Source organism: Xenopus laevis, chromosome 9_10S (genome assembly GCF_017654675.1).
Source record: "Xenopus laevis strain J_2021 chromosome 9_10S, Xenopus_laevis_v10.1, whole genome shotgun sequence".
NCBI lineage: Eukaryota > Metazoa > Chordata > Amphibia > Anura > Pipidae > Xenopus > Xenopus laevis.
In genome coordinates this window covers 59,948,872-59,969,186 of record NC_054388.1, presented here as the reverse complement: position 1 = coordinate 59,969,186, position 20,315 = coordinate 59,948,872, and the positions used below count along the sequence as shown (strand labels likewise).

The 20,315-nt window shown below is 35.6% G+C and overlaps 1 protein-coding gene across 19 annotated transcripts in view; it reads left to right on the top strand.

The window, feature by feature from the left end:
- The first annotated feature begins 913 nt into the window (after nt 1-913).
- Nucleotides 914-20,315, top strand: part of neb.S (nebulin S homeolog) — a 121,752-nt gene continuing 102,350 nt past the window's right edge. For 13 of the 19 annotated variants that reach the window (XM_041577948.1, XM_041577933.1, XM_041577941.1 and 10 more), the window contains exons 1-19: nt 1,954-2,046; nt 2,309-2,369; nt 8,857-8,907; nt 10,920-11,069; nt 11,620-11,727; nt 12,118-12,222; nt 12,466-12,570; nt 14,104-14,208; nt 14,341-14,445; nt 15,265-15,369; nt 15,518-15,625; nt 16,160-16,276; nt 17,090-17,191; nt 17,627-17,734; nt 17,818-17,922; nt 18,725-18,823; nt 19,446-19,550; nt 19,983-20,090; nt 20,181-20,294. In XM_041577948.1, coding sequence (XP_041433882.1) covers nt 2,337-2,369; nt 8,857-8,907; nt 10,920-11,069; nt 11,620-11,727; nt 12,118-12,222; nt 12,466-12,570; nt 14,104-14,208; nt 14,341-14,445; nt 15,265-15,369; nt 15,518-15,625; nt 16,160-16,276; nt 17,090-17,191; nt 17,627-17,734; nt 17,818-17,922; nt 18,725-18,823; nt 19,446-19,550; nt 19,983-20,090; nt 20,181-20,294 — 1,833 coding nt within the window. In that variant the 5' untranslated portion in view covers nt 1,954-2,046; nt 2,309-2,336. Of the gene's footprint in view, nt 981-1,952; nt 2,047-2,308; nt 2,370-8,856; nt 8,908-10,919; nt 11,070-11,619; nt 11,728-12,117; nt 12,223-12,465; nt 12,571-14,103; nt 14,209-14,340; nt 14,446-15,264; nt 15,370-15,517; nt 15,626-16,159; nt 16,277-17,089; nt 17,192-17,626; nt 17,735-17,817; nt 17,923-18,724; nt 18,824-19,445; nt 19,551-19,982; nt 20,091-20,180; nt 20,295-20,315 lie in introns of those variants that run through there. The other 6 variants (XM_041577951.1, XM_041577940.1, XM_041577950.1 and 3 more) reach the window with 2 other exon arrangements.

Genomic DNA, 20,315 nt, shown 5'->3' with positions numbered 1-20,315 from the left:
TAGAGGGCAGTGTGCCTACCTTCCTGCCCCTTATGAATACAGCAACGTTGAGCATAGACATGGGTATCTGCTGGGAATGGGTATCTGCTGGGCATGGGTATCTGCCCTTTTTTTTAAAGCTCATAGACCTGTGGCAATTTTGTATGGGCAAGGAACAAAGTACAAAAAACTTGGCTGACTGTGCTGTTTTTATGAGCCTTTTTTGACCCTGCCCTCAGATCTCATTCTATTAGACTTTTAGCTGGTTTGTCAGGGGTGTATAACAGAACAAATGGCTTTATTCCCAAATCTCACTATTGCCTCCCCTGCCCACCACTCCAGCCCCGTCCAAAGAGAGGGTCAGTTGCACAGGTTAGGAACCAGTGGTCTACGTCATACTAAAAATTACAGTTAAAAACATGGCCTTCCAAGGGAAGTGTTGGAAAGGATGTGAATTTGGGTGAATGTGGATTTCTTACTGAGGAATATTATAATAGTAGGATAAGTGAATAGGAAATCTGTACATGGATTCAAGAGAAGACAACAGTGATACACCAGAAAAAGCTCATTGTTATGCAACCTCCCTTTGCACAAAGATGCTAAATGTATACTGGTGTGTTTGCGCCTGTATATGTGTTGTGCATGATATAAGCATGGTGTCACATCAATTGATTCTTTAGCGCGAACCCTTCTTCTACTTATTAGCCAGAAAATACATATATATTTGTATATAATATTTGGACTCAACCTTACATGTTATGATTTGATCAGAATGCAAGCAATTGGCCCTGCTCTCTGTGGATTTTATGAACAGGTGGTCTGTAGCGGGGTCACTAGGTATATTTAGACATGTGAAACCTGAGCAAGCTGGCCAGCCATTGGCTGGAAGTACCACATGATAATTTAGAAGCTGGAACATTTGCTTTGCTCTTGCCCAGCGTTTCTGAGGAGGGAAGCGTTGAAGAGGCTTTGCTGCTAAGGATATTAATTTAATATTACTGGTAAGACTTCTTTCCTCCACATTTTCCCCCCATATATCTGCATGGTTAATAACAGAAGGGATCCGGAATTATTTGTAGGTACGATGGGCCAGAACCAGGAAAAGTATTCTTTGGATTATATTGGAAGCATCTCATCTGGTAATGGGTCTACTTTGTCCCTTGGTATACAGGGGTTTGTGTGGATCTTTCATTACTTGCATTGAGGACTTTGTTCCATTGAAAGCAGTTAAAGCAAGTTGCAATATGTTTTACTCAGAATTCCAGTGGGAATATTCATAAAAAAGGGGACCCACAGCCAAAGCAGATGGTCTGGGGCTCCTGAAAATATTTTTTAGATCACGGTTTTAGCCTTCAGCTGTGGTTGAACTACAACCCCCAGAACCCCCTGTGAATCTTTCAGATTGAATAATCCTGACACCAATACAAAGAATTTCAACACAATGGAACCAGCTGTCATTGTCCTTTGAATAATGACATGTCTGGCCCCTCTGATGTTGCGGGTACTAGGAAAACACCCTCTGTGTGTCCGACCCTAAAACCAGCTCTGGTGCACTGTACTTTACTAATAAAATTCAGATTTTTAAAATGTCTTTACATTTGGGGAATCTGATCATTTATTTAAAAAAAAATATGTTTCCATTTTCATCTGCCACTAAAAAGGAGCAGCATTAAATGTTCCTATATTTAAACTGCACTAGTGGGCTTCAGTTGCCTCAGAAGGATTAAGCTATCTGAGCTGGCTAAATAAATCCAGCCAATCAATCGGCGGTATTAATTTTCATGTCAAATTTCTTTGGATTAAGGAACAGCTGCTGTGATGCTTCAGGGGGATAACTTTGGTGTACTGTCATCCACTATTATAAAAACTCAAGCTAAAAAAACCTGGATGACCTGACTGTAACGCATTCTATTTGACATAAAGGGGGAAAAAAATAATCTTATTGCATTTTTTTTCAACAACATAAATTATGATTTTTTAAATTTTTCAGGTTTGATCCAAAAACAAATACCAGCTGCAGAAACAGGCACATGCTGCATGGAACACAATTAATCTCGCTACCCTAAGGTCATTATCATTGTGTTATATCTGTGCCACATTTTGTCTATTTGTACTGATTATAAAAGTGTAATAATAAATGGCTAATTTGTTTCTACATTGTCAGTTAATGTGTATTATGTAAAAAGATAGAAAACTTGCACAAACAGGTGGTAGTGATATTAACATGCTATATTAATATTTATTAATTTCATTGTGTTTTGGAATCTGGAAATATGCATAGACATAACTATATTATAGGAAAACCTTTTAATTGTAATTCTTTTATTAGCTTGTAGGTGACAGAGTAAAAGGCAACCATGGCGGACGATGAAGAGAATGTGGAATATGAGGTAAGAACTGTTCCTTGCAGGGACCCACTGGGGCCATGGGAAAAAGCAGTGTTTGGAGATCTAAAAAAATAATGTGGCATTACTATGTTTAGCCAGGAAATAACAAGTTGGAAATTCATTGTGCCACCTCAGCTAATGGTAACGAGGACTGTACCTATGTGATATTGTACCTACTGTGATACCTATGAAGTCAGCAGATATAGACCTATGGAACTTAATGGTGGGTAGAGGAGCTGTTCCAGCGCTGGCACCTGAACTTTCCATTTGGGTGGCATTTTCTATGGTCCATGAGTCTCATGCTCAGATTCTGTTATATCAGCAAAGTTTTGATCCCTGGAGTTAGAGAGCTCCTGTCAAAGGGGATCTAATTCAAGGAGGGAAATTATGTAAATTACGGATGCCTTGTGCAACACAATTTATTGTATATTTTTTTTTATATAAAAAGTTCAGTAGCAACTATACCATGTGGAGCATACCTTTTGCATATAATGAAAATATCTAGTAATTAGTATACAATAAAGGTCTGTATTTTTTTTTAAATGGGACCCCCTTTGGTTATAGACCCTAAACCAGCCCTGCCAATTAGCTTTAGCTTAGACACCGTTTAAACATTACAGCAAGAACATACCTGCTTTAAAAGGAGAATTTAGGTTTGCTGACCTTTCAGGAATTAGCAATTATATTTTTCTGTAACAGTTTTTAAGGGTCATTCATTTTACACTAAGTAAGAAGCCGTGGCGACTACTCAGCACAAGATGGATTTGTGTTAGTGTTGCACCAGGGTCATCGTTAAAACACTAATATTAATGCCAGTAGGTGTATAAATTAATTGCATTTTAGATATGATTGTATGCCAGGGCCCAGGGGCAATACTGAGATGACTTGGTCTTGTTCCAGAAACACATTCCATAGCACACCCCTGCTTAGCACACAGTTATTAATAACCCCCCTATGGGTTTGCCAACTAGCTTCATAACAGCTAGCCAGTTTGATCTGTTTTAAAACCCACTAGAATCAAATCAGACAAGCTGGATAGGTTTGGTACAGAAAAGACAAAGGTACTACAATTATATGGTGGGCCAAACAAGGCCCTACTTCATTTGTTACAGATAGGACCATATTTGCCCTACCAGAGAATCGGTGTATCTCCATCGTCTTTATAGCACAGTGGAAAGCAGTATTTTGGTTAGCATGTACTGACCAAAATACGGCTGAACGTTTTCCTCTGCTTTATACAGAACTATTCTTTAAAGTTCAGTTGAAAGAAAATTCAGGCCTCTTTGAACAGTATTAAGATCCAATGGGGGAATGTAATATGTTTCATTAGCCAAAAACACTTGTGAGAACATTAGCGATCATGTTTTCGTCCTTTTTTCCTGATTACAGACCTCAACTTCCATGCAATGTACATTGATATTCGACCATCGAAGTAAAATCCTTCGACTTCGAATATCGAAGTTGAAGGATTTAACGCAATTCGTTCATTCGAACGATTGTAGGAAAAATTAAATCATTCGAATAGAACAATTCGAAGGATTTTAATTCATCGATCGAACGATTTTCCGTCGCTAAAATAAAACTTAGAAAGCCTATGGGGACCTTCCCCATAGGCTAACATTGGTGCTCGGTAGGTTTTAGGTGGCGAAGTAGGTGGTGGTAGTTTTTTTTAAAGAGACAGTACTTCGACTATCGAATGGTCGAATAGTCGAACGATTTTTAGTTCGAATCATTCGATTCGAAGTCAAAGTCGTGGTCGAAGTAGCCAAAAAAAAACCTTTGAAATTCGAAGTTTTTTTCCTTCTAATCCTTCACTCGAGCTAAGTAAATGTGCCTCGCAGTGTATGTAATAAAATTTTGCAATTGCAAAGCGTTTTTTTTTAGATAAAATATTTAACAAAACTCCAGAGCAGGTGTTAATGCTAATCTTTGCTTGCACCAGACTATTGAGTCATGACAGGGTCATTTTTTCACTTAGGCTGATAGCTTATGTGCTTTGCAATTTCAGTTATTTTCTTTGATTGCTGATACTCTTTCCCTGAAAAGTCGAATACATAAAATTCATGGAACTGGAGGTAGACTTATCAGATTTGAATTGTGGGTAGTGATTTCAGTTCAGGACTACCTGAGGATCATCCCATTGTAGTCAATGGAAAGAAACCCTGAGCAATTCCTGAAATTATGTTCTTTTATTATACTGTATTCAGATAATCTATTGTCATTTTTGTGTGTGTGACAGTGACCCTTGCATTCTGTGATTTAGTTATGCAAAACCCCCATGGCAATAGTTCTAAATTTATTTTAAACCACGTCAAAGAGACAATGACAGTCGCTCTGGAGAATTTGCGGATGGAAAAATATACTCAGACATAAGTGAGCTGTGAGTACAGATTATAAAAATAGCAATCCCAACTTTAAGCAGGTGTCCAAAAAAAGAGCTACCATTGTGTGCAAAGATTTCAGAAAAACAAGTAAAAGTATTGTAAATTATAAGCAAAAGTATTGTAAATCTGTGTGTTCCTTCTAAATGTTGTTAATTTGTTTTTAAGGTTATTCTTATTTGAGAGCAAACATGTTATTTCAAATATTTTTTTTCATAACGGTGGTACATAGAATAGTGTCTGTAGAGTCTATTTTAAAATCTAGGGCTTTCACTTTGTTTCTTCATGCCATGTTTGTTCGTATTTGGCTAGCAACCCTCAAAATCTTTTTTTCCAGGCAATTCCCTCATGTAAGTTATGGGCAGATTGAGAATAACAATTGTTTAGACAGATACTATTGGCGAGTCATTGATACTCTGTAAAAGTTATGGTGTCTAATTGTACTGTTGTATATTTGTACTTATCTAGTTTCTGAGGATATATGATTTATTTTCTATAGGATTCTATACAATAGATGTTGAAAATCCTACATAGTTATATAGTTAGATCGAGTTGAACAAAGAACAAAGTCCATAAAGTTCAATTCCTCCAAATGAAACCCAGCATCCATACATACAGTATGCACACTTGAAACAATGAGGAATAAGATGGAGCACACGATCCGCAGTCTCTGCTGCAAAATACTTTATTTGATAACAACATGTTTCGGATCACATGGATCCTTTTTCAAGTGTAGAATACAAATATCGACAATCCAAACCCACAAAGTTACTCCTGCCCTTGTGACATAAGAGAAGCTTCAATTCTTCCAAAACATGCTTCCAAAGTGATTCTTTCATGTCCACAATTAAAGTGCAGCCTTTCACCAAGTCCAAAGGGGTGTTTTACTGTCCAATGATAAGATATGGTATACTCTTTTAAATAGACGGTGTCGTTTCCCACATTTTAGACACTGCAACATTACAATACTGCAAAATTAAAATGTAACCTTTGTTATATCCTTGCAACAATTGTTGCAGAAAATAAAAAAAGTTTCAATAACCTGCTATAAAAATACCTTACTTGAAACTAGGAACTAATGTCACTGGAGTCTACCTACCAATTCAAATCCAAAAACATGTCTCTCCAATGGAGAAAATATCCCTTACGTCTGTCAATCAAGCAGTATTAACGTAATATATTTCATTTATTAATTGCAGTAGAGGTGGATTGTCGACATTTGTATTTTACACTTGAAAAAGGATCTGTAACGCTAATCTGGGCTATCCAGACCACAGATAGTTAATGTCCAGCTAAATGGTAATGAGCATGGGTTATATTGGACTCACACATCAGGATTAGGGCCTTCACTAAGTGGAAGCTGTCCCTTTAAGGTGTAGTGCAACTACAACACACAGGCTACTGTATATAAAATAGATTGATTGGACGCCAGGAGGGTCTTTGGATAACAAAATGGTAATTTATTGTTCAAAGACAATGTCCCCAGGTTTACTCACAGTTGGTAACTTGGTAAGAGGCAGATGTAGCATATCACAGAGGAAGGAGGATAGCAAAGGATGATACAGCAAAATGAAGACTGTCACTCCCATAAGGCATAGTAGTCAAGTGTACATCAATTCCCAGAAGACAGATATACCTTTGTGGGGATCGGGATCACCAGTGGAGTAGTTAGGGAGATGAAGTCTAAAGCCAAACACCTTATCCACAAACAAGGTGGCAAACAAAGGCAAACAAAGAAGCCTTTGGGAAGCTACTCACTACTACTATCCTTGATGGAGCACACAGCTGCTCATGCTGTATATATGCTGTCTAACTCACTCTCCTAGAGAGTCTATTAAAAATCTGCCCTGTGATAGCTAACCTCGTTCACGGGGTTGCCTGGTCCCCGACTAAATCACCAAAGGTACAGGTCCTTTGGGGTGATGGCTTAACTGGGGCCTTGGTGATCCCAGGCTCAATGGGAAACAACCTGCTGGAAGGACACCAGGAGCCAAAGAGGAAGAGGCCACTCCTTTCCAACACTATTTAGAAGTGTGGCAGGAAGTGGTCATTACACCTTTGGCCAATAATTAGTGGTGTACTAAAGGAAATGTTACAGAGTTTATACCCAATAACAAAAGAGTACAGAATGAAGGTAGGGATTTAATTCTATAGGGGCATAGCAATCCTATAGGTCCCTACAGATCCATGTGATCCGAAACATGTTGTGATCAAAAAAGTATTTTCCAGCAGAGTCTGCGGATCGTGTGCTCCATTCTATTCCTCATTGTTTCAAGCAATTACATTGGTCTGCTGGTGTGACCAACAAGGAAAGAGAGCAGTAACACAGGTGGCCATTATTTCAACTAAGTTTTATATTCAGTTTGTTTACATACACACAATGGCCCCTCCATACACTCACTAACTATAGTTTTTGGTATCATAATAGCCTTGCATATTATGTTTGTCCAAAAAACCATCATAACCACTCTAAAAGGCATTAACAGAAACGGCCATCACAACATCATCTGGCCGTGCATTCAACAACCTCACTGTCCTCACTGTGAAGAACCACCTACGCTCCTTCAAATGAAAGTTCCCCTGCTATTTGTCTATATTATACTCCAATATACTGTAAAGTGTAAACATGTCCCATCTCAAGTGTCTTTTTTCCAGAGAAAACAACCTTAGCCTTGACAGTCTACACCAGGGATCCCCAACCTTTAGAACCCGTGAGCAACATTCAGAAGTAAAAGGAGTTGGGGAACAACACTAGCATAAAAAATGTTCTTGGGGTGCCAAAAAAGTGCTGTGGTTGGCCATTTAGTAGCCCCTATGTGGATTGTCAACCTACATTGAGGCTCTGTTTGGCAGTGCACCTGGTTTTTATGCAACTAAAATTTGCCTCCAAGCCTGAAATTTAAAATAAGCTCCTGTTTGAGGCCAATGGGAGCAACATCCAAAGGGGTTGGAGAGCAACATGTTGCTCACGAGCTACTGGTTGGGGATCACTGGTCTACACTCATAATTTACCTCCCATCCCTCTAACCAGTTTAGTTGCACATCTCTGCACTCTCTCCAGCTCATTTATTATGTTTTCATCCCTTAAATTTTTGCCTTTTTTATGCAAAACAGAACTTTATTTTCTTTAGTGGTCACGGAATGACACTGGCCAAAATTAAACAACTTGTTATCTACAAAAACCCTAAATCCTCACAGTACTTTCAATGCCCACTTCCAGGTCATTAATAAACAAGTTGAAAAGCAAAGGATCAAGTACAAAGGATCAAGTACAGAGCCCTGCAGTACTCCACTAACAACACTGGTCCAATTAGAAAATGTTCCATTTACCACCTCTCCCTGTAATCTTTTAACCAGTTCTCTATCCAGGTACAAATACTATGTTCCAGCCAACATTCCTTAATTTAACCAGTATCCTTCTGTGTGGCACTGTATCAAATGCTTTAGCATTTGATACAGCAAAGTAGATCACATTTAGCAAAGTAGATCACATTTAGCAAAAGTAGATCACATCCACTGCCTTCCCAGAATCGAGGTCCCTGCTCACCTTCTCATAAAAGGAAATTAAATTAGTCTTGCAAGATCTATTGCCATCATGTTCTACAATATATTGACTTTTCCATCATGTCGCACCCTATTCCCATACAACTTAAGTGGGAAAACCAAAGCTAATGTCTTCAAAATAAGTACCAAAAGAATAAGTGTATTTTTCATTTTTCTTGAAGAAAGTCAAGTAGTAATACTTACTATATAGTTGATAGCACATAATACATTCAGATCTGCATATGCTAGTTATTCAAACTTCATTTTGTATCCTTAAATTCACTATCTCTTGTGAATAAAGAATTTTTGCTACAAATGCTGGAAACTGTAATCTGTGTTCTTGAGTTGCTAACATTTTAAATGTTTTTTTTTTTAAATCAACCATGAATTATAGAGGTCCTCATGAGGATTGCGTCTGTTTTTGATATTTGTGTGTTATTGAGTGAGTAACATTATGGAACAGAAAAGAACATATGACATTTTCTTCCTTGGTGTTCCAATGAGATGTGCTGTAGGATAAGACTGATTCAATGTAGCAAGTGATCTCCATTTACCATTTTTTATAGTACTATTATGAAGAAACAATCACTGAAGATGGTGGAGTGGTGGAGGTAGAGGTAAAACACAGTGGAACAAACATAACCAAATCATAAATCATTCATTTTAACCTGCTATTAAATCATGCTGTGCAAAGCTATTTTTTTCACCGTAAATTCTGAAACTTTGGTTTTATAGGTAAAATATAACCTTGTGATCCAGTTACAAAGACAATTTCAGCCCCTTCTGACCTATTATAAAGAACTCCTATTACAAAGGGGGATTCCCCAAAAACAACATCAGCCTTAAAGGATGTTTTTCAACTGATTCAAACTGATTTGACCAAGCAGAGCTTCTTTCAATACATGACCAGATTTGATTTCTCTAATTATATTACCTTATGGAATAGACAAATAATAATAAAGGCTTAGGGAGACTTGGCAAACTTAAAACTAGGCCAGCTTCTATATATTTATATATGGATAAAGTCCTTCTTATAATAAGTCCTTATTTTTATTGTCACCACCTGGACATAGGCATCAAATTTTTGAACTGTTAAATTAAGGCATGATAATATTTATAGTGGGCTAGCTAGACAGCCTTGGGCCTTGCAAATATTTTTGACTGAAAAATCCCAGCACCCTACAAAACATGGAACATACTGAAGCTGGAACACTTGAAATCTTTAATAAACCATATTTACGGTGAAAAAAAACCTTTACCTGCTAATGAAGATATTTAGCTTTCAGATTTATAGTTGCCAAAATGTAAGAAGCTAATTAATCCTTTGCTGCTTGGAGCTTGTGGGAAAATATCTTGCCCACTGCAGGCTTGGCCATCTGAACAGCGCATCAGCTCAATCCAGAAGCAGGTTTATATTGTAAAAAAAACCTTCATCCAGTGAAATTGGTTAAGCCATGTTTTACTTAACAATTTACAATTAGAAATGTTTTTATATCTATAAACCTAAAAAGAAAATCAGTGGCTTCAACCTGCTGCTGCATTGATAAAATCTTTATTAACCACATTTCTCTTACATTAATGTTTTTTGGCAACAGATCCTTTTTCATCCCATGTTTGCAATCTTATATACATTTCCTTCCGTTTATGTTGTGAGCTGTGTTGCATTTTGTAACTAATTATAGTACTTTTCTTGAGCTTATTCCAAATGGGCATTGTGCATTAATTCCTAGAGGTGTTCAGACCTTGAAATACTGTTATTTCTTTAGATTATTTTATGAGAAATTCACACCCCAAATGAAGTTGGGGAAATTACAAAAATTAGGGAAAAGTCACTACACTGACCAACACTGCTCTTCTCGCTGGGACAAGAAGGTCACTATATGAAGCTAAAGGCGACATTCCTATTCTTGGCCCATTACAGCTGGGCCAAGTATTGACATTTGAAACAGAAGGCAATAGAGCAAAAACTGAAAAACCACAAGCGAAAGAGCATTCAAATGATATGCCCATGTTGAATAACTAGCGTTTAACTTTTCATTTGTCTGTTTGTATTCATGTCCTGGATCTATGTGGTTCTTGCTTTAAAAATCTACTTATGGTAAATCTTAAAGTATTTTCTATTTACTCAAATATCTTTACAGATAAGATTTACCATAATGGATCTTAAGTTCTGACACTGTCAGCTTTCACTTTTTTTTGTTTTGAAATATCTTTGGAGCAATTCCTTTCAATTCCTTATACATTGCTGACATATAATAATGTCTAATTTTTAGTTAATTTGTATTCCAAATTTTGGAAACTTGTCACTTTTGTTTTACCCAAACATATGCCACATTTTTCATATATTGTCTTTAGATCACAAGTGCAATCATCAGATTCTGTTAAAATGACATATAATATTAAATTTCAAGTGCAATTAGTTTTCTAATTTGGTGGTTCAATCTTCCTGCATTTCCTGGGACTGTTTAATAAATTACCCACATTTCCCTAAACAACCATGATAAAAAAAGCTTATCTAATGTCTTTTCTATCTTTTCATTTTACCTTTTTACCTTTTGGAAATTAAATAAACACATCCAGTATGTTTCCCTTCATCTCACACTAACACAAATATTTCTTGGTTACATAGCAAAAAGGTTCTGGACCAGCTGTCCCAGCTGTCCCAGCTGTCTCCACTGGTCAACCAGAACGAAAGAGGGTGAAGAAAAAAGTGGACACTTCTAAGTTCATGACTCCTTATCTGGCCCACAGCAAGAAGATGCAAGAAATGTTCAGTCAGGTAACAAAATACTTTGAAATAATTTAGTAAATGCTAAATGATTTTAGTCTGTGGAGGAATTAAGAAATCATTTGATGGAGATTTTCTTTAGCTAGGAGCCACTAGGCTTGGCACACTTGGAGATTCTCTGGTAGTCCTGTTTGCCCTGAAAAATGTATTCTAGCAGTGTTCTAGTCTTGTTTGTTAACACAGATTTGTTAAAGTAGAAAGGGGTGCCAAGAGTATCCGAAGTGAATGAGAAGTGTAACGTCAGCTTTTAAACAAAACAATAATCAAGTTTTTATTTTTGTTCACAATTTTTTCTTTTTTGAATTTTTCCCCACTGAAAAACATCATCATAGGTTTTGAGTTTTTTTCCGCAATCGTTTGGAAATGAATAAATAAGCCTCTTAATGTGGTTTTTAACAAATCATTTTCATTTAAAGATAATGCAGTTTTGTTGACTTTTGCAAGTTATGCAATAGCAATTAGGAAAACTGAAAAGTATCCTTTATTCTGACCTAACATTTAAATTCTATACAATTTCTTGCACACAAATTTGTTGTTTTAGAACAAGTACAAGGAGAAATATGAGAAGCACAGAGGGGAACCCTATGCCATCACAACCGATACTCCTGAGCTGCGAAGGATAAAAAAAGTTCAAAATCAGCTGAGTGAGGTATAAAACACTAGAGTTGACTCTTTCTCTGCCTCTTTCACTATCTACAATGTGTTGCTGGTCACATAATGCCTACCTATCAGTATAACTACAAATCTATCTAGATATCCATCTGTCTATCATTCATTTCTATGTATCTCTTCAAATCTATCGATCTGTCTATCTGCCTTTATTTCTCTTATTGACATCAGTCTCCAAAATGTAAGACATTTGTGATCCTCCACAAAGAAAATATTACAAGAGGAAGAGGGTGACATTTTTTAGGCTACTGATGGAAGGTTTTTCACTGGAAAATAAAAGCTATAAAACAATATATGGCAATTAAGCCTCCCTAAATCCATCTATTATGATATGACCTATAATGGCCTTTACATATTTATTTTAAAACAGGTAAAGTATCGCATGGGTGGCCAGATTGCCAGGACTGACTGTCACGTTGATGGGAAGGCCAGGGATATTGAGCACGCAAAGAAAGTCTCACAACAATTTAGCAAGGTATGTGTGTGATTAGTGCTTCCTCCATGTCTAGTAATATGTTTATCAAGCAGGCTTACAAAAGTCAATAATCAGAAGTGAATCGTCATAAATGCATTATACATTTTTGGACAAGCTTTTGTTTCCCCCAGACACCCACCTCTTAATAACAAGCTGAACCTGAGTCAGGAATAGGAAACAGAATATTCTACTGACTTACATGTCTTAGGCACTTATACTGTATTTTGATGTTTTCTCCCCCAGGTTTTATATAAGCAGAATTGGGAAGACACTAAAGAAAAGTACCTGCTTCCACCAGATGCTCCAGAACTTGTTCAGGCTGTGAAAAACACAACAATGTTTAGCAAGGTAAATTCTACTTCAGTGATGGAAAACCAACAGCTACATTATCGTTATTGAACTACAAACCTCTTATGTAATGAAAAGAATGGCTTTTGCCTATTTACAATTGAATACTATTATGGGTTTTGCTTTTGAAGGGCATAAACGTTTACAGTGTACTTGTATAACATTTTGAGTGATGCAAGAACTGGCTGCTGTTCTATCTGCCACTCTAACATCCTTATGAATGAAGACCATTTCCCAGTACATGGTTTGCTTGTGCTCTGCACGTGCCAAGATTTTTTCGAAGTGAGTCACTGTAAGCAGCAACAGCAGACAGTGATGAAATTTGGGGAGAGGATGAAAGTTTCTTTCAACTAGATATTTTTGTTCTATTTTCTAACACAGTTGTAACAACAGAGGGGCAGTATCTAGTAGTAAGTCAAAAGCAACTGGGCATAAAATGTTTCACCACTCATCCAAGCAGCTTCTTAACTTGAACTGAAAAAGTTGCTTGGGTGAGTGGTGACATTTTTTTCAAAATCACTCAGCAAATTTAGTTGTTTTAGACTTCACAGCTTCTAGAAATTGTATGTCATAACTTGTATGAAGAAAAACCTTTCTAGACTTTTAATAACACATCAGTTCAGATCTATTGTTATTTTCTATAACTATATAACCTTCTTATGCGCATCGTGGGGTCCAACCAAATGACCCAAAACGAAAAAGTTGGAGACAAACTTTTTATGATACAAAGAGTTCTATGTATAAACCACTGAAGCTTGAAGCAAGAACTAAATATTGCTTTGATGAATGTTTGGCTCTTTATAAAGCATTTTAATTGAAATCAAACTTTATAGCAATTTTAATTTAAAAAAAATGGTTTAAAATAGAAATACTTTTAGGGGCACATTTACTAAGGGTCGAATATTCAAGGGTTAACCCTCGATATTCGACCATCAAAGTAAAATCCTTCGGCTTCGAATATCGAAGTCGAAGGATTTACCGATCAAATGATTAAATCCTTCGAATCGAACGATTCGAAGGATTTTAATCCATCGATTGAAGGATTTTCCTTTGATCAGAAAAAGCTTAGAAACCTTATGGGGAAGGTCCCCATAGGCTAACATTGGTGCTCGGTAGGTTTAAAGTGGCGAAGTAGGTAGTCAAAGTTTTTTTTTAAAGAGACAGTACTTCGACTATCGAATGGTCGAATAGTCGAACAATTTTTAGTTTGAATCGTTCGATTCAAAGTCGTAGTTGAAGGTCGAAGTAACCTATTCGAGTACCCTAAAAAAAACTTCGAAATTCGAAGTTTTTTTACTTCGAATCCTTCACTCGATCTTAGTAAATGTGCCCCTTAATGTTTATAGCTGAAGGAAAACTAGTGAAACTTGACAAATTTTGACCAGTTTTCCAATTTTAACAGGTTAGAAATAGGGTCCAAAATAAAAAAAATGCTGGAGGGTATTAAATGCATACAAACAATGCACATCTGTGTTTTAAAGCACATAAAGTGTTTCCTACTTATGAAAAGTGTATTTGTTTTTCTATTATTAGAAATTGTACACAGCTGACTGGGATGAAGATAAAACATTGTATTTCCCCTACTCTGATAGTCCAGAACTAAGAAGAGTGGCCAAAGCTCAGAAAGCTCTGAGTGATGTGAGTATAATGTGGCTCAATAGGAAACATGTCTTTATTCCTGACATACAATAATGGTGTCTGCAAGGATTAAATGAGGAGAAAGGAATTGGTTGCAAAATATCTAACATGTCTAACATGTATTATTTGCAGATAAATTATAAAAAAGGACACAATGAGCAAAAGTTACAGTTTAGCTCAGTGGCTGACCGACCTGATATTGAGATGGCAAAGAAGGTGACTCAACAACTGAGCGATGTAAGTTTCTATTTCAAGTTTTGTTCCTGCCTTGATTCTCTTACTTGTATTCAGTGTATCTTTATACATTATACGGAAACCCGTAATCCAGAAAGCTCTGATTTACTGAAAGGCCATCGCTCATAGGCTCTATTATAATCAAATAATTCACATTTTAAAAAAATAATTTCCTTTTTCACTATAATAACAAAACCTTGTACTTGATCCAATCTAAGATTTAATTGATCTTTATTGGAGGCAAAACAATTCTATTGGGTTTATTTAATGTTTAAATTATTTATAAGTAGACAAAGTATGGAGATACAAATTATGGAAATAACCCTCTGGAAAACCCCAGGTTCAAAACATTCTGGATAAAAGGTCCCATACCTGTGCTGTTACCATCTTCTAAATTTTTATTTTCTTCAACATTCTCCTCCCTCGGTTTCTCCTCCCTAGAAACCTTTATTAGTCCATAGCTATGTTTTTACATCATCCATCCATTCATTTATCTATCCACCATCCATCGTAACCGATATAAGGCTATGTGCTAATTTTTATATCCCTCAATCCATCTTTTCATTTGATTGTCGCCAATTCATCTTCTTATTTTTCTGTCCCTCCATATATCCATACAGTCATCTACTATATTTATTCATCATCATTTCCAGGAACCATCCATGCCCTTATGAATCCATCATTCTATCTATCTTTCTTTCCATCTGTTCAGTCATCCATTTATCCATTATTTTTTCATAATTCCTTAATTAATTGGTTTTGAACAAATTGCTGTTATGTTCCTCCTACCAATATGTCATGTTTTCATGCATTTTATGACAGATAAAATATCGTGAGGATTATCAGAAGAAAATCAAAGGAAAATGGAGCCAGACACCATGCTATGAAATTGCAGTTGCAAGAATGAATGCAGATAATCTTAGTGATGTAAGTATATTTACACAATAGAACTAACACCAGCGGATGTTTATAGCCCATACTGTGCACAGAAACCATCTTAAATTCAATTTCTCTGAGAAAGGCTTAATGTCAGTCTTTATTTTTATACTGTATACTTTATATACTTTGCCAACAGAGGAAATACCAAGAAGATTTTGAGAATGCAAAAGACCAAATTTACTTCATGCAAACAGAAACTCCGGAATACAAAGTCAATAAGAAAGCCAGGCTCAATGCTAGCACGGTAAGGGGGTCTTACTAAAATTTACAGTATGTCCTTGAAATCATCATAACTCAAAATTTGTGTTGATAAAGGATTCAGAACATCTTAAAAAAAGAGCCAATGATCTTAATGGGAATGAGCCTTGACTTTGGGGTGTTAATAAAAAGTGGTAAATGTTTTAAAATCTTTGTGAAAGGGCCCTTTCCAACCTCCTTTACTCCCAAATATTCTTCTTGTATGGAGGCAATAATAATAGTAATTACTCCCTTGATGGCATCATACACAGCTGCAAGGAGGATGGGTGAGCTTAAATATTTTTTTTTTAAATTGTCATTTTCTTATAGTCCCAGCTCCTGTTTACTATTGAGTCTTCATTGTTATTATTATCTAGTATAGGTAAATCTTTAGCAAGTCCAGTTGTTTTTAGATTTACCTATACTAGATATACCATGAACTGGATGAATGAAAATCTTCATAGTCATATTGTTATTATTATGCTGCCACACAAATAGATTTCATGCTGATTTAATTTTCTATTGTTTTCCTGTTTTGCAGGTACAATACAAAGCTGATTATGAGAAATCAAAGGGACCCACAGCTTACCATACTCTTCCTGCCACAGAAAATCCCCTGCTCAGGCAACTAAGATTTGCAGGCAATGCCCTAAGTGATGTGAGTTATAAGGATTTGGCTTGGATTTTAAACTTTCAACGGTGAAAGGTGTTTGGCCGTTATATGATAATATTCTGACAGTTCTGTAGGCACTGTGTGATATCTAAATTAAAAAAAATAAAATATATATATATATAATTATTATACATGTATAATAATTCAGATAACTCTAGTTGAGAACTGTTTTTATGATACATAATTCATCAGAAAAAGCAGTGATCATTGGAAAGAGATATACTTAAACGGGGGCTCATACACTAAAATATAGTTTTGACTTGTCTCACTAATCTTCTGTTTTACCATCTTATTTCATCATGTTGTCCATCTCCTTCAATTTGGGTTTCCTATTCTAGATTTTTTTATTCCTTTCTCTTTTTTAATTTTCTTCTTTGTCATTCTGTCTCTTCTCTATGTTCACTGTCTCTTTCTTTTCCAACCAACTTATTTCTATATATCTTTTCTTCTGCCTTATGAGCTATTTTGTGACTAAAAGCTAGAGAACCCTTTAACCCACTGCTAGGCTGCACCTGGTATAAATCCCCCACAGGGTTGCATACATGGGACAATAAAGCTCTTGTTGACACCATGTTTAGTGGCACACTAAAAGCTGCAGCATCCCAGCCCTGAAACTATGTGCATCAGAAAAAGCAGGAACTAATACAGTATATTCCCGTATTGGCCCATCACCTACAAACTGCAGTGGATGCTACTTAGGGACGGTTGCAATTACCCTGGAATTCTGAAGGGAAATGTTGTATTGTGGGTAAGAATCTAAGATTAAAATCCAAAGTGTCTCTTTTTTTCTTTTTCCAGAAATTATACAAGGATTTATATGAAAAAGCAAAAGGAACAAGTATTAATTACTGTGACACACCTAAGTTTAAAATCGACAATGATCTGAAAAACTTCAGTGACGTAAGCATGTATTTTTATTTTTGTACACACAACAAAAATAGTTTTTGTTTGGTGAATCAAAACTACCGTTACTAGAATTCCCATGGCATTCCAAATGCAAGCTATATAAGCCTTTTGTATATGTTTTTGTAATTCAAACGTAATAGTTCCATAGCTGCAACATACACTCTTGAGCAGTTAAAAATAGCCCACCTGGCTAATATTAAATGCATATAACTTGTTAAGCAGTAGTATCTTTCTTTTTATATTGCTGTGCAGAAAGAACATTTATTTTCTACCTGTTCATATAGTGGGCACTGTTAGAGTTCTTCCTTCTGCTAAGACTACTATTATCAACTAAAATCGTCTGTATAGTAGAATATTCAGCCCTGGATACATTCTATGTGTGTCAATCAAATATCAATCAATATATTTATTTATCCCTTTACATTTCAGCTTAAATACAAAGATCACTACCAAAAGAACATTGTGGGACAATATGCTGGCAGCTATGAAGATCCATACATGCTACATTGTGCCAAAGTATCAAATATAACTAGCAACGTAAGTAAAGATAAGAAGCAATGTAACTAAAAATGCCAAAATGGATGAAATATATCTAAAGAGCTATTTTCTGCCTTTACTAGAAAAATTATAAAGCTGATTATGAAGAGGAGAAGGCAAACTGCTACTTTCCACAGACAATTACTCAGGAGTATGAAGCTACTAAGAAATTAAATCAATGCAAAGATGTAAGCACTGTAAAACATATTTTTCTCATGTGTCTAGTTGTCTACAACTATTATTGATTATTTTGCACAGATTCTCAAGTTAAAATGACTAACATAACAGTTATTTTTAATAATTACATTAATATTAATTGATTCACGTTGTTTTCATGTACTCAAAGAATAGGCTGCAGGCTTCTTAATCTATTTATTTTTTCTGGTTACTTTGTTATGTAAAATCTGATGATTAGCTACTATGGAGCTATGGATAGTGTTATTACCTTAACTGTAGTTACATCGGGGGAGTGGGGCAGCATAGTTTAAAAACAACGTATTGGATTGACACCAAAAAAACTAACATCCCATTATAAGGGCCTCTGCATGGTCCAAACTACCCAACCTGTGAGGAAGGCAAATGCTTTACTTTAAAATTTCATTGCTTCTTATTATCATCCATCTTACCATCTTTCTTTCACCAGTGATGTCCAACTGCAAACATCATTAGACTGCTGAGTATACTTACAGTACATTGTATTTATTTAGCTTTTGTTGTGTGAATTATATTTATGAAGCTAGATTAGTTACACTAATTAGTTACAGCACTTTAAACCCCAAACCAGTTCAGCTTGTGGGGGATGCTCGCAATTATAGCTTTGCTCCTTACAGAAGGCACCTACCTACCACCTACCAATTCATGAATGCACTATAATGTACTTACACAACACTGTATTGAAGAATACATTTTCATTTGATATTTTCTATGTGTCTTGTCTATTAGTATTAAGTACAATGAATCCTGGAAATATCATATACTCTGTTTCTTTAGTATGTCTACAAACAACGCCCAGATCAAATCAACTTTACTCAAGTGGTTGATTCTCCTGTGAGTGTCCAAGCACAAAAGAATTCCAAGCAGCTAAGTGATGTGAGTAATAAGTGTGCAAAATGGCTTAATTTTAGTCACATTCAACACTAATTAGCCCACCCACGTTTCATTCAACCATTATTCTTTACTCTAAATTTTCCCACTAGTGGCTTGTAGTTAAGTTTTCTTAGTGACATTTTATTCAGTCAGTCAGGAAGGATCTGTCAATCATTAAAATGAGAAAATTACATGGCATCCTTATTGGTCTCAAGATTTTGGTCTCAAAATGCCAGCCATTCTGATTTTTTATTAACCTTCATATACATTTTATGAGAAAGGATATGATGTAAAAGTTTAATAACTTAGGCACAAACCTATCTGATGAGCTAGCTTCAGCTGGAAAGTTCAACCTAAGTTTAAAAAAAGCTCAGTATCTCCAAATTGATCTGTCTTGGGATAAGGCCAAGCCAAGATGAAAGTTTGATCTTGACCTCTGTCATTTTTTTTTTAATGAATAGCACAGGTCACATGCCATGACCATATCAAGGAGTTATAAAGCACAACACTTTGACATCTATTATTATCATAAAAATGAGTAAAGAGAATGTTAACACCATGAAGATTTCACCATTAGTTTATTATTATTCTATTATTCAAATGACTTTGTTTTAATTTATTTTAGCTAAACTATAAAGAGAAGTATGAAAAAGAAAAATCCAAGTGCTCTATTCCTGAGGATTCACCCTTTATACTACAGTCCAGACTTAATGCATATAACCTTAGTGATGTAAGTATGATTTACTTTTTGTACTAATTACCTGTTGAGTACAGAACATTGATTGTGGAATATCCATGCCAAGTAAAGATATTCTGCTTGGTTAGATCAAAATTGCTATTTAATTTTTTTTAAATGACACTATTGTTTTTAATGTCATTTATATGCCCTCTTTTATTATGTAAACTGATTATTACTAATAATATTTTTATTAAATTATTTTTATTTGCATACCCACAATATTTGAAAGTCTAATAAACCTCATACTAACGTTCCATTTTCGTAAAGTGTGCTAAGGAAAACCATGAAACAGGGGGTATTTAAATTTATCTGAATCAGACAGATATGCTTGACATCCCAACTCACATTAAATCCATTAACACTTATAAACAGAAATATTAACATATCTTGCCTACAGTTATTTTGGAATTTGTATTTCAACAGAAATGGTACAAATACGACTGGGATAGAGCCAAAGCTAAAAAGTTTGACATTAATATAGATGCAATTCCACTTGTGGCTGCGAAAGCCAACAGAAAAAAAGCCAGTGATGTAAGTAAAAAAAAGTTTCCATTTCCATTTCTTCAAGCATTATTTTATCAATAGAAATCCTTACCTACACTGTCTCTTCTTGATTTATAGGTAGAGTATAAAAAAGATTATGAAAGGAACAAAGGGAAGATGGTTGGCGCACTTAGCATCCAGGATGATCCCAAGATGTTGCTTGCGGCACAATCGTCTCGTAATCAAAGTGATGTAAGTTTCTTTGTTCCTCTT